Source organism: Tribolium madens, unplaced genomic scaffold (genome assembly GCF_015345945.1).
Source record: "Tribolium madens isolate multiple individuals breed KSU strain unplaced genomic scaffold, Tmad_KSU_1.1 Scaffold_2;HRSCAF=44;Tcas5.2_LGX, whole genome shotgun sequence".
In the NCBI taxonomy this organism is placed as follows: Eukaryota; Metazoa; Arthropoda; class Insecta; order Coleoptera; family Tenebrionidae; genus Tribolium; species Tribolium madens.
The window spans coordinates 7,970,072-7,985,045 of record NW_025400995.1 but is presented as its reverse complement, the minus strand read 5'-3'; the positions used below and the strand labels follow the sequence as shown (position 1 = coordinate 7,985,045).

Sequence of the window (14,974 nt, the reverse complement as noted above, 5' to 3'; positions counted from 1 at the left end):
AACTGAACTGATATAGCAAATACATCTTGTCAAGAATAAGAAAGAGAATCTCTATAAGAGTGATGACATTCTGTGTGTACTAAAGAGAGAAGCTCGTCTTCCCATCCTTATTTATTTTGCCTACTGCGCACCTGCGACTCAGGGCTTTTCGTATTCTCCACAATGTAATTTGTGCTTTTATTTATACTGAAGTATAGTAACATATGCAACTAACAATACTGTTCTTTTACATTTGTAACCAAGAATTTAACAAAAATCATTTCATTCAAAACAAAAGTGTACATAAATATATTCGTATCAGAGGCACAGAAATAACAAAAAAAAAATACTGTTTGCAAACGTGAATGGAAATTAAGTAAAATAAAATTTTGAATTGAAAATGAATTTATTTGTATATAACAGTTGTTGTAACTAACCAAAATAGCGATATTGTTATTAAACAAAATTGATGAGTTTTTTGGAAATTAAGTAAAATAAAATTTTGTATTGAAAATGAATTTATTTGTATATAACAGTTGTTGTAACTAACCAAAATAGCGATATTGTTATTAAACAAAATAGATGAGTTTTTTTACAAGTTAAACTGTTGACTTAACAAAAGACACTATGCTCCCACTTATGAAACAATATTTTCAATGATCAATTACAAGATCTCTAATAACAGAAATCACATCATTAACAGAATGATTTATTTTTGCATTATAAATTTTTTACAATAGTAACAAACTCAAGAACATGATATTGCTATGTAGTATAGATAAAATAGTTACAGAAACTTTAATTAAAAATTATACATTAAATTCTGTTTCACGTAAGAAGAATATCTATTGAACATTTACCAAAACACCTCATTATGTTTCACGTTTTGTAGTCGATGTTGGCCGCTTACCATTTTCGTACATTACATATAAACTATATTTTAAAAATAAATATAAAGAGAAACGCAATGAACTGTTCTTTAATGAATGAGCAATAAATATTTACAATTCTCTCTGTTCTATTTTTATTCTACTTGATATAATGTATCTGTAAAAAGACACCTTAATAACAACTCACATAAACTGAAAAAAAAACAATTATAGCAGTAAAATTTAAAGTGGGAACAAAATGTGCAAACGTATATTGTGATATCCGTAATTGACAAATTTGTACTACGGACAACATCAATAAAGAAATTCCTAAGCCTTACCTTATAACAATCTACAAATAATACAAGGTCTTCATGTTTAAAAAGCCTGAAGATTTATAGTAAAAAATAGAGAAAAAAAAAAGTAGTACACAGTCAACCATTCCTTTTACACTGTTAATGTTTAATTTTTCTTCTAAAAGATATCATGACCGATATCACACAAACTAATTTATTGTAAATAAAGTTTTTTTTGTTACTACTTAGAAATAAAATAGGACTTAAAGTCACTAGCACAGTTTCATCTGATTAAATACATTTTAGAATGTTTTTTTTTCTCAAAGTAAATAAAAAGTCGGGAATAAACCAAATCCATGGGACTTCATGATGGATTCAAATAAAAAGAAAAAATATATATTTGAAAATTAACCAGCCCCGTAGTTTGTCTCAAGATAATTCACGTCATTGCAGACAAACTTTTTTCATTTAATTCTCATCTTTTTCAAATTTCATTTTCTTACTAAACATAGGACGTTCATCTTGCAAACGCTTTGTTGATTTATTTGTAGTTTGCGAATCTGTAACAAAAACGTCATTCACCACCGCTCTAAAATTACGAATCAGTATTTTACAAACCTTGCAACCACCTAACTTGAGTAGCGGGTCCATATCCTTTATCATTTTTGGCCGCGATTCGAAAAATGATCGCGGCTTTTGTCGAGGTGTCCAAATGGGCAGCCGCCAATGTCGAATTTGGAACCACGCAAGAGTTGTTTGGTCCACAATAGACGCGGACAAAAGCCAGTTGAGCCGGGGGAGTGGCTTTATCCTGCAATCCCAAATAATAAAGTATTCATTCAAAAATTGGTAAAAACTCACTTTTCCGCGAACGGCAAGGTAAACGGAATACTCCAAGATATCACCTTGATTGCTACTAGGGGGCTCCCATGACAAGTGAGCTCCGTCGCCCGATTTAGCGATCTTAATCGCGGAGGGCGCGCCCGGGAAGCCCGGCAGACATGTCTTAAAGGCCGAAACCTATAAACACAAAAAATTAAGGGAAATTTTTCCAATTAATTAATTTACCTCGCTCCAATTTCCAATTCCGACTGAATTAATGGCAGCAACTCTGAATTTGTAAGCCGTGCCTGGTTCGAGCGAAATTCTCTGAAATCCGGTCAAGTCCGGCAAATTTTCAACGGTCAAATCGGACCATTCATCCAACATGAAGTAACTCAAAACGTCACAACTGTTTCCTTTGATGAATCCAACTGTATGCCATTGCTCCTTATTAATCGTTTCTGGTACATTATTCGTATTATCAGTCTTCTTGTTTTCTTTTGAGTGGTCTAAAGCGGCCGAAGCTAAGGCAGATAAGGCATCGCCATCTTCTTTTTTCACTTCGTCGAGTAGAGGCCCTTCTTCACCATCTTGTCGTTCCCCAAATCCAGCCATTTCTTGATTAGTGCCAAAACTCGCACCTAATTCGCCGTCTAGATTCGAAGAATCGAATTTCTCTTCTTGTTCATCCATGCTTTCCTCTTTCACCGACGTTATTTCCATTTTTTCAGCCCCCTCACTCACAGTGCCATTCATTGACGTTGCATCCGTCATATTCTCATCAGTATTTACATCCTCGTTACTTTGATTATGTGTCATTTCAATCGAATCTTTGCTTCCACCTCTCAAACCCATCTTGTAATTGAACGGTTTATACGGCGGCATACGCATCGACCCTCCTTTCAAACCTAAAGTCTGGTTAATTCCATTGTTATCAAACAAGATAGCAGTAGCCTCATCTGCAGTGGACGACTCTGTCGTTGCAGGGGCATCAACGTTGTCCCCTTCCAACTGTCTAATTAAATCCTGTTGAGCCGCTTCTCCTTCATCACTCACTGACGCGTCTTTAGCCGGTTTGGGGTCAATAAGGCCCGCCTCGGCAGCTAAAGCGGCTAATGCAACATCTGTTGTTGCAGGACCATCAAACGATGACGAAGCTAACAAAAAAAAAAAAACAATTCACAATCGCTAAAACACAACAAATACCAACCTATTGTAGCTGTTGGTTGTTTGGGCCTCGAAACAACAACTAGTTTTGGTTGTTCAGCATTGTTCGACGATGCTATTGTCGACGTTACCGGCAAACGCACGATTTTACCCAAACCTTGCTGGGGCTGCATCAAAGTCACTTTGTTACCGCCCGCCATCTGTACAGTCACGGGTTTGCCCCCGATCATAACTTGTTTCTAAAGAATTAATAATTATTATTATTGCCTTTTCATCGACTTTCAAAATCCAGAAAAGAGTAAATAAATGTTTTATACAAAGCCGCGTCCATTTTTTTGAAAACAATAATCACAAGTGTTCTTTATAGCAGAATAATAATAAAAGGTGACTTCCTGTACAAAATGGCAATGTTAGTTATACTTATGAACTAATTATACAGGGTGAGTCTTAACTTATACGCAAAATTTTAAGGTATGAATGAATATGATAACGCCACGCCTGTCAATAGCTATGTGTATCGATTTTCTTTATTTAGGTGATGTTAATTGGTATTTTTATTCACATTTGACAAAAATAAAAGTTTTATGTAACTTATTTTTCATTTTTTCACTTATTATATATCGTAACCTTTTATTCCCAAAGAGTTATAAACAATTATGAAACTTGTAACTTGTATTGGTGGAAACTTTGCACAAATAAAACTTTAAATAATTTTATTTTTAAAAAGATGACCATAAGTAAGATTTATTTTTTAAAAACACATTATACAGAGTACGCCAGAACTCACGCCCCAGAGAAAAATGTAAGGTAAGATACCAAGAACATGGAAAAAATGTTTAAAAAATTCTATCTATAAAACTTTCGAAGTTATGAGAGTTTAAATTTTACAACTTGACTCTATTTATTTCTGTTGGTAAAATAATTTTCCAAATTTTGTTGTTGTAGGGTATTAAAAGAGGAAACAAAGAGGAAACAAGGAAGCTGTATCCTAAATTGTAACTCTGTTCAATGTTATTTGTGGCTTTTATTGGCAAAATTTTTGTACCTTTACTAAATAATTATAAAAAACATATACAAGAACATCATTAAATAAACATAAAAAATGTCAAATGTCAAAAAATAAATGTCAAAATTTTTTGACAGGTAGAATTTTTAAACATTTTGTCCACGTTTCTTGTATCTTATCTTAGTTGAAATTTTTCTCTGGAGCGCGAATTCTGACACATCCTGTATAAAGAAAAAAAAACAATATTTCTGTAAATGCGTGAAGGGTATTCCAAAATATTGATTCATGTTGTTATGGTCACGGCCTTATATTGTCGGTTTTTGAGCTACTTACGGTGTTTTTGGAGATGGTGAGCGTCTTGGGCGAGCCGACAACGGTCATGGGCATAGATAACGTGATCGGTTTGCCGATTTTGACTCCTTGTAGTCCGGTTATAGCCGACGAAGATGCGATCGGTTGTACATTGACCGTTGTTGATTTGACAACAGGAACGGTTTGCGCACTTGTGACGGATTGCATGGTTCTAATACCGCTACTTGAACTGACGACTATAACTTGTTGGTTATTTATGGTCGGTATTTGTCCAGCACCTTTCGACAGCATTAATTTTCCGGTCGCTTTATTCATTTGTATTAAATTCGATGGTATAGCTTTGACTGTCGTTAATACTTTACTCGAGGGATTACTCGGCATAATTTTAACGATAGTATTTTTAGGTTGTTGGGGTGTTTTGTTCTGAACGATATTTCCGGCTTTTGGTAATGTCGCGAGTGTCATTCCCGTACTGGTTTTGACGAGTGTTACAACTTGCTGTTGTACGCCACTTTTCTGTATAATACTGCTGCCTTTTTGAACGATCAAAGGTTTACCGGTCACCTGTGATGTCTGTCTTATAATCGGACCCGTTGTGCCTTGGACCCGTACATTTGGCGATGCTGAAATAGATTATTTTATGTAAGTTTCGAAATGAAATCGCAGGTTTATGATAATCACCAATTTTGATTTGAGTTGTTTGTGGGGCAACAGTTATTTTTTGGGTAGCAGCAGCAGCTGCAGCTAGTGCCTGAATGCCTGACAACGTACTAGCTTTTGTAGGATCAGTATTCATGGCACTCTGTGGAGGTGCAATTAAGAGTGGAGCACATGCTGATGTATTTTTCACCGCATTTCGAACTATAAATAATAAGAACACTGGTTATTTCAAATACAAAAAGAAATAATAAAAACAAACGAGTTTTACCAAATAAAGAAAAACCAATTATCACTACCTCTCAAGTTAATTAAATCTGAATTATATAATTTAAAACCTGACTTCAAATAAATAAACAGATTTACAACTTGCTTTCAGGTAAATCAAATTGACTCTCTTCACGTAATAAAACTACTCGATCTAAAATTAAATAATAATAGTAATAATAATAAATACGGTTGCATCATAGACATAAACAAATCAAAACAACAGGCACTAAAAATAAAAATTCGTTCCGGTATTTTTGTGTACATAAACTCCAAAATACAGGTGTCCCAAACACTGACCTACAGACCAATATTTCAACCAAAAACAACCAAATTTGTTATTTGTTGGCACGACATTAGTCTGTCACGAAACCGATCGAAAAATTCCCAATTTGGGACTTCAAGACCAGACTATATCCCCACAACACGTGTCGCCAAATCAATGATTATTTTCACTATTATGTGATCATTATTACCTTTGATTTGTGTTTTAGGTGGACTTCCAATTGGATTTGTTTGGACGACTTGTTTCGGTTGAGTCACTGCTGGTGCAACTTTAGCCATTGGTGTTGGTTTAGCTGATGCCAATAATGGAGGCACTGCAGGCACATGTTTGACTGTGGTATTTGCAGGTATAGACTTAGCAGCAGTATTTGTTGTAGGGGAAGGCGTCGGCAAATCATACTTTTGTATCTATTTCCCAAACATTTTTTTAAAAATAGTATCAAACAAACGAAATATTAACACACCTGTAGAATATACATCTGAACGCTCGGCGAACCATTCCAATTGACTTCTAAAGAATGGGTTCCAGCTTTCACGAGAGAGACTCTGCTAGGAGGTGAGGGCCGATCTACTTCCAAAAACCACATATCTTTACAACACACCTGTATAAAATGTATTAAAAATTGTTTGCGGAGATGAATAAGGAAAGAGTTAAACCTGGTTTTTCCAAGCTTTTCGATATCCATCACGCCCAGACCATATGTAAAGTCGCGTGTTCACACCGACGGAACAGTGGCCGGCGCGAGCGCATGGCACGTTTTCTTCACTTGTGTCAATATTCAGCTGTTCCCAACTCATAGTTTCTATGTAAAAAATCAAATTAAAAAATTCTGTGCTTAAAACAGAACTGCTATTGTTTTTACCTAAATTAAGACAGGCCATGGTACTCGTACACTTCCATTCCTTTTCGTTTGTGGAGGTTTTCACGTCGTCGGCGACTACTGGTACCCATCCTCCAAAAACGAACATTCTATGTCCGATCAAGGTCGAAGTATGTAACGACCTTGGTAACGGCGTCGTTCCAGATATCTGCGGCTTACTCCAAGTGCGTGTTTCAGTTTCGAGGAACCACAAATCACCTAATCGGCAACCGCTCATACCGCCATAGATAACCAAAAACGATTTGTTGTTCTTCTTATCAATATAGGCGACACCCGTATGAGATTCTCTTGGTGGTGGCGATGAGCCACTGGTTATAGGAATGTCCCACTGTACGGGAGTCGTACGTATATCCAACGTGTATAAATCATTCAAGTATCTCGGCACGTTATTTTTTGGATCGGCACTATCGTTTGCTAAACCACCGAATAAGTAGACTTTGTTATTTACGAGGGTGAAACTATGACCCAGACGAGGACACGGAGCAGGACCGGATTTAGGAGGCTTGGGTTTTAGGCGACGCCATTCCCATTTTGATGCCTATTTCAGAGAAGAAAATGAGAAAAAAATGTAACAAGTAGCTCAACAAAATACCTGTAGCTCGTACAATTCGTTGCTGTATTTTCCATACTCGACCATACCACCAAAAACCAAGAGGCGAGTGCCATCAACCACAAAACCATATGCTGCACATCCTGGAGGAACGTCACCTTTGGTCATAGGCACGAACCACTGGTTGGTTGCTAAAGAACAACAACAAATAATAATCAAATTAAATCATTTTAGCTAAATTGTGGATTTCTTTTATACCAAGCTGACTTTTTTATACAAAGAATAAAATAATATACAAGTGTGTCAGAACTCGCGCCCCAAAAAAAAATTTCAAATAAATATTGAAATACTGAAAATTTACAATACTGTCGTATAACTTAATTAGTGAATTAGGGTTGGGGTACAGAGACATTAGACCCTTCACGAATTTAGAAATCGGTCTCGTTTGTATTTATTCTATGTACAACCCATCATAAATAAGTAAGGAGACTTTTATGGATATAGGGATTTAAGTTGACAGAAGTTAATATCTCCAACAATAAGAATAATTCAAAATTCAATCGCGATTTCTGGCGCTCCTAATCAAGATACACGTTTGGCGCAATGATATGATTTGTTCATCTTTTTGAGACCCGTCGATTGATATAAAAATTATCCAATTTGAGTGGTCCTTAAATTCCCATATAAAGTGTGCCTTGTCCTTTTGCCAATAAAAACCAGAAATAACATTAAGCAAAGTTACAATTTAGGATAGAGCTTCCTTGTTTCATTTTCTAATAGCTTGTAGTAAAAAAACTTGGAAAACTATTTTTCCAACAGAAATACATAGTGACAGTGCAATATTTAAATTCTCATAACTTTGAAATTTTTATAGATAATTTTTTTACATTTTTTCCATGTTCCTGGTATCGTACCTTACATGGCATTTTTCTCTAGGGCGCGAGTTCTGGCGCACCCTGTATTTTTATCAGCTACACTTGAACGATTCAAACAAAGAAAAACTGCATGGCTTTTATTGTGATGAGATTGTTCGAAAAAACGATAATTACTAATGAAATAATACACTAATTAAAACCCACAACAGGCGATTTTCATTCATTTTTGTACTTATCACGTCAAGTAACACAACGGTATTTTTTTGAAGGCCTAAAAGTGAAATAATTATTAAATAATTGATACATATTTCCGGTAAAAAACAAGTTATTTTCATATAAGACTATTAATTAATATTTATGATGGAACGTACGGTTCACGCTTACCTTTTGTTATTGTCACTTTCCGTAGCCATTTTTTAACAATCAAATAAAAAAATGGGTTCAACAGTCACCTTGACTCTCCCCAAAATAACAATTAAAGAAACAAACGCTTCAACTTTCAAAGTTGAAGTTAAATGAACTGGAAAATCGGATATGCAAGAATGACATTAAACGCTTATCAGTTTCCGCATTTTCATAAAAATTTACAAAGTGAAAACTTTGTATTACGATTTTTTTATAACCACGCATTAATTTATTACCCATTCATAAAAATTTAAAAAAGTACAAAACTTGACACACTTTTATATAAATGAATTTTTATCAAAAAAGATAAACAAAATGTTTAGAGCTCAGTAAAAAAAACTGTAAAAACATCACGCGTAGAAAACTAAATAAAAAAATCCGTTAATTAAAATTTTATAAAGGGTGTACCTGTAATTTAAACTTATTTATTATTTATGAAATCTAAAAATCAATAGTGTTAGTCAGCAGAACTCTTCATTTTGCTTTCATAAAATTCAATTACTATTTAATTTAATTGCGTAAAAAAAATAATTTCTGTTCATTAATTTATTTTATTTCTGTGACAATTAACCGTATTGACAATTTTTCAAAAACGTGATTTTTGAATCAAACGCAACCATAACAACACAGCAACAACTAGTGACGTAATGACAGTCATGTGTCAAATTTAAAAAAAAGCGCCTTGTTGGATTAACTTGTCACCGACAGCATTTTTTTTAAATTTCTAAATGTTCAACAAAACTAGGTTAAATTTCTTTAAAGTGGTGCATCATGAGTTTCATGAGGTTATGACAATGGGAGGGAAAGTGTTAAGTTGGCGAATTTAACCTTTTAGAAGTGACGAAACAGCATGAATGAAAGTTGCGGTAAAAAAATCGCGTTATTAGAAACTCGCAAAAACTTTTGAAAAATCTCAGTCCGGTCCCTGTAGAATGTTGTTGTTTGACGGCCATGTTTGTTTTCGAACCAAACAATCCCGAAAAAAGCGACATTTGAAATTTTGAAAGAGAAAAGTTACATGCTGGCCAGCGGGGTTGATTACTGAGAGGCTAAGGCGAGATTGGGCCCCCGAAGCCGCTCTGGGGGGTAAATATAAATAACAACAATCCCCGCGCCATATTTATCGGTCTAAAGCTCGCATACCCGTGTTATAAACATGGAGTTCGTCGACGATTCCTTCGTTGCCGCCGCCGAAAACTACCATTAAATCCTTGATTGCGACTGCCCGATGTCCGTGTCTTGGCCGAGGTTGAGGGCCAGTGGTATTAGCCACACATTTCCACTGTAACGCCTTACCCGCCATTACGTGATCACATTGCACATAACCATCCACAAAGCCAATCGCAGCAAGTTTGCAAATTCAAACGTGGACAGAGCCGAAAACGGCCACACGGGACACTCTTAACTTCACTCACTGTCCCAAGTCTATCTTCATATACAACACTTAAGAAGTCAAAGTTTTAGAAAGTCTAAGAAAATAACTCCGCTTTACCAACTTTAGCGGCAAAACCATCGAAAAGGTTTTCGTCAAATCGGCTAAGAACGAACGCGTAGAAACACTCTGCCGGTAAAACAGAACATGTCATTTGTGAGCGCCATCTACCAGTAGACGCCAACAACAAAACTAGAACTCTAACTAAAGCACAACAATTGTTAAAATAATAAACAAAAAAATACCCACGCACTTAAATGTGACAATGTCTTAAAACTCTAAATTGCTTATAATGAAATAAGTAATAAAAACTGTAAAAAAAATGTAAGATGTATTGGTTGTGCCTACAGCGCTCTCTTCTGACTTTTACTAAAGGTAACATTTTACAGAAAACACTTGATTGCTCCAGTTGCGGACGGATCCATTAGAAGGAAATTAGGGGAGAAGTATCCAAAAACAGGAACGTACTAAAGTCATTTCTCGACTGAAATACTTCAATAAAATGTAATAAAAGCTCTATAAAATTTATTTTAGTGGACTAAACTCTTTTGTGCATTGTTTTCCGCCTTTTAAAGGATTATTTGTTGTTTTTTTTTCAAATATTATTTTTTTTGAAGTGGAGAATCACTCACAATGGAACACTTACTGCAGAACATGTAAAAATTGTGCAATTAGTTTCTCTGTCAAAATAATAATAAACCCATTTTTATCAGTTGTCAAATAAATAAAAACAAAACAATACAATCTTTTGAGTAAACTTGTATCAAAACAAAAAATATTCTCCTTTTGATTTTAAAATATTTAAACTGTTCTTCTACTTTTGTTTTAAATAATTCATTCGTTATTAAAAATGACATGTTTGACAAACAATACATATCCAGTGAAAATCTATTATTTCATACTACAAATACATTTGTTGAAAATGTTGCATAATGAAGTTTTACAAATTAGCCTTAGCTTTTTTCATTTGAGGTGCTTAGTAAGCCTAATTAAAACGAAAGCATTCTTTTTAAAACAAATACTTAATGAGAAATTATAAAACCAACGTAAGCCAATAATCGATTTGTATAAGTGGTACTTTAACTCAAAATAAAAATCTGGTGCTGAAACTTGGACTACAGTTTAGCAATTAACTGATTTTTTATTTGAAATCTTGCACGTCACAGTTTTAGATAAAGGGCCATGAAACTATTTCCTTTTCATCTAAAATGTGTTTTTGATGTTTTACATAATAAAACTCAAATTTACGAAATCATTTATTAGTAAGTAATAAACATGGAAATGTCAAACTGAGGAATTATTCTATAAAATCACAAGTTATAAAATAAAATATCTTTAAAACTCCAAATTTATTGAAAACTGAACATATAAAATGAATAAACGGAGTTTAAACTTATTTCTTCTTGGCAGCTTTTTCTGCAGCCTTTGTGACTTTCCCAGCACCAGCATCCTTGAAGTTGACGCTCTTGATGACACCTACAGCAACAGTTTGCCTCATATCACGTACAGCAAACCGTCCCAATGGCGGGAATTCCTGGAATGATTCGACGCACATGGGTTTCGATGGTACCAAAGTGACAATAGCAGCGTCTCCAGACTTGATAGCTTTGGGATTCTCTTCAGTGGTCTTGCCAGAACGACGGTCGACTTTCTCTTTGATTTCGGCGAATTTGCAAGCGATATGAGCGGTGTGACAGTCAAGAACGGGAGTGTAACCGTTTGAAATTTGGCCAGGGTGGTTCAAGACGATAACTTGAGCCAAGAAATCAGCTGCGCCCTTCGGGGGGTTGCTCTTAGAGTCACCGGCAACGTAGCCACGACGCAATTCTTTGACGGAGACGTTCTTCACGTTGAAACCAACGTTGTCACCAGGGACGGCTTCCGGGAGAGCTTCGTGGTGCATTTCAACAGATTTTACTTCAGTAGTGATGTTAGCAGGAGCGAAGACTACCACCATGCCGGGTTTCAAAACACCGGTTTCGACTCGGCCGACAGGTACTGTTCCAATACCGCCGATCTTGTACACGTCCTGTAACAAACATTTTTTAAATAACATTCTAAGTAATGTCAACAAATGATCAGTTAGGAAAAAGTTCAGAAAAGATTAAGCCTTTAAACACTCATAGTTATCATGTTTTTAAGGTAAACATCATTAAATCGGCTCAAGGCATATAATAAGGGACAGGCTTACGTACCTGGAGTGGAAGACGAAGTGGTTTGTCAGTGGGACGCGTTGGTGGGAGGATGGCATCAAGAGCTTCAATCAAGCATTTTCCTTCAGCTTTGCCCTCTTTACGTTCAATGTTCCATCCCTTGAACCACGGCATTTTGGTTGAGGGTTCCAACATGTTGTCCCCATGCCATCCAGAGATGGGTACGAAGGCAACAGCGGCTGGGTTATAACCGATCTTCTTGATGTAGGAAGATACTTCCTTTTTGATTTCTTCATATCTAGCTTCGCTGTATGGTGGTTCAGTGGAATCCATTTTGTTCACACCAACAATCAATTGTTTTACTCCCAAAGTAAAAGCCAAAAGGGCGTGTTCACGGGTTTGTCCGTTCTTGGAGATACCGGCTTCGAATTCACCAGTACCAGCAGCCACAATCAAAACGGCACAATCAGCTTGCGATGTTCCAGTGATCATGTTTTTGATGAAATCTCTGTGACCGGGAGCGTCAATGATAGTAACGTAATATTTGGAAGTTTCGAATTTCCACAAAGCGATATCGATGGTAATACCACGTTCACGCTCGGCTTTCAATTTGTCCAAAACCCAGGCATATTTGAACGAACCCTTGCCCATTTCCTGGGCTTCTTTCTCAAATTTCTCAATAGTACGCTTATCGATGCCACCGCATTTGTAGATCAAGTGGCCAGTGGTGGTAGATTTACCAGAATCTACGTGGCCGATAACGACAATATTGATATGAGTCTTTTCTTTACCCATTTTGGTCCAACCTGCAAAAATTATGCCATCAACAAATGACTAACGGCCGATTTAAAATCGAAGTAACATCACGTGGAATCCACTACCAACCCCACGCAAAAAAAGCACGATAAATACAGAAAAAAACGACCAAAAATAAAAATATTCGCGACTTAATCTAATTAATTCACATGTTGCAACTTTGTAACATGACCGCTATCCAACAGGTTGACCGACACGGCGATGACTCTTAAATTCTTAACGAAATACGCAATTTCCGGTAGAAAAACCTCGAAAAAATTAAAATCGGTGATCAAAATTAGGGAAAAGTCGCTTTAATCTGATCAAAATTCCATTATAATCGTCGCAATTGCCTTAAATTAAAATTTCAGCATATGGCGGACATGACCGGAATGCATCTGTACACGTGGTGGTGCGCCGTTTTCGGTAAAAATTCCGTTAAAACTTCAGTAAAAAGGACCTAAACCACTGCAGAATTAATGCAAATAAAAAGTACTCACCGTTTGGAATGAAATAAATGCAATAAAATACCTAAAAAATAGGAACACTAATTTACAACTTAACGAAGCGGCGACTACACCGAACGACGAGCAAGTCAAAAAGGAAGAGGCCCACAAGTTGCGCTCTTTTCTTTCCCCCCCACGCACTGTGTGCTGATGACGTAGCGGAACTACTGCATAAATCGACGAGTGACTGTTTTGAATTTACGCGCGAGAAAAAACTTAATTACCTTGCAATATACAATCTTTGAGTTTTAGAGATTTAAAACATAGAGTTGGGTTAACTAATATTTAAAATAATTGTAAAAATAATTTGAATTCATTGCCGGTATTCGCAGAATGTTTTAAATGACAAAGAAACTGAATTTTATTTTTACCAGAATTTCATAAATTAATTATAAAATATTCAGAGGAATTTAACTTAAGTCGGTTAATGTAAAGATTTATAAAATGTTTTAGTGTGTAGGCACGAAAGTAAAAAACGTTATGGTATGCTGACTTTTATTTTTGGTCTCTCAAAATAAACGTGACCATTGTCAGTGAACCAATGTCAAAATTGAATTTTTAATTTTTTAATATATGTGATAAATTACGTTTTTGAGAAACTTTGAAATAACGTAAATTACGTACCTTAAAAGTTAATACTGATCTAATCTCTTTATTAATAATATTAATAATATTTCGAATATATTTTAATAATTTTTAAAAATATGTATATTTATTAATCGTGCCGATGAAACAATGTAACATTTATTTGTAAACACATTTTTCATTATTATTAAAATACTTCAGTTAAAAAAAACTGGTTTAACTCAAACTTAAAAAAATAATTAATGTTATTATTAATCATATAATAATAAATTGAAACTAAGACACCAAAGATTTTCTTATCAATACAGTGTGTTCCCGCATAGGTAAAAGATTAAAAAAATCGAATTAAATTTTTATTTTTTAGGGTTTAGCTCTGCTTTCATATTGCCACAAAAAAGGCACTTTACAGGAAAATAGGTTTTCTGAAAATTTCCAAAACATACTTAATTTTACAAAACTAAAATTATGCTAGAAATTAGTCTTTAACCAAGTAAGGCTGAGCAAAAAATAAAAATTTAAATCGAATTTTTTTTATCTTTAACAAGAGTCGTTTCGCTTATCTGGGGACTCGCTGTATATGCAAATGTAAATTAAAAAATTCACCCTAATTATTGCTATTGGTTATCGGTTGAAACAATTTACTAAAAACAAGTAAAAATGTCAAGTGTTTGCCATAAAAATGATTAAATATACAAAATTTTGATAGACACTAATCGGTTTGTGGAGTGTTGAAAATATATGAATTATGGTTAAATGTGTTGCAATAATAAGAAACAATAATGGGTGTAATTTACCGACTCGACAGAAAGTAAGGGTACTCTAACAACAAAAAAGATGTTTAAAATGGCCACAAAATTTTTGCACGACACAAAAAGTTATTCCACGGCAACAGATTGTTTATCACACTACAAAAATGTACATATTATATTCAACAACGAGAAAAGATTTTCTACGACAATATTGCACTGAACAGCAAGTTGTAAACGATGGAAATATATAAATTAACGACAACTTTAACTTTAAACAAAATTAGTGAAATATAAAATTTAAGAAATGAATTAATTTATTGTTTTTAGTACATCACAGTTTGGTAGAAATGTAGGGCCCCTTTGCATAAAAATATTAAATCAAT

General features: G+C 34.8%; 2 protein-coding genes across 3 annotated transcripts; both read right to left on the bottom strand.

The window, feature by feature from the left end:
- Positions 1-674: 674 nt before the first annotated feature.
- Positions 675-9,920, bottom strand: LOC123006777 (host cell factor 2). Of its 2 annotated transcripts, XM_044401545.1 has the most exons (13): positions 9,515-9,920; positions 7,134-7,282; positions 6,524-7,079; positions 6,318-6,463; positions 6,125-6,262; positions 5,852-6,068; positions 5,133-5,312; positions 4,473-5,074; positions 3,177-3,372; positions 2,213-3,123; positions 2,006-2,164; positions 1,763-1,955; positions 675-1,704 (listed from the first exon to the last, which is right to left on the bottom strand). In XM_044401545.1, the coding sequence occupies exons 1-13, from the start codon at positions 9,672-9,674 to the stop codon at positions 1,613-1,615; spliced, it is 3,699 nt and encodes a 1,232-aa protein (XP_044257480.1). In that variant the 5' UTR covers positions 9,675-9,920; the 3' UTR covers positions 675-1,612. The 2 variants fall into 2 exon arrangements, with proteins under 2 accessions (XP_044257480.1, XP_044257481.1); XM_044401546.1 differs by lacking the exon at positions 5,133-5,312 and having other exon boundaries at positions 9,515-9,919.
- A 1,213-nt stretch (positions 9,921-11,133) lies between these two features.
- LOC123006709 (elongation factor 1-alpha) lies at positions 11,134-13,389 on the bottom strand. The gene is made up of 3 exons (XM_044401391.1): positions 13,252-13,389; positions 11,999-12,762; positions 11,134-11,832 (listed from the first exon to the last, which is right to left on the bottom strand). Exons 2-3 carry the CDS (start codon positions 12,749-12,751, stop codon positions 11,197-11,199), a joined length of 1,389 nt encoding a protein of 462 aa, XP_044257326.1. The 5' UTR covers positions 12,752-12,762; positions 13,252-13,389; the 3' UTR covers positions 11,134-11,196.
- Positions 13,390-14,974: the final 1,585 nt, after the last annotated feature.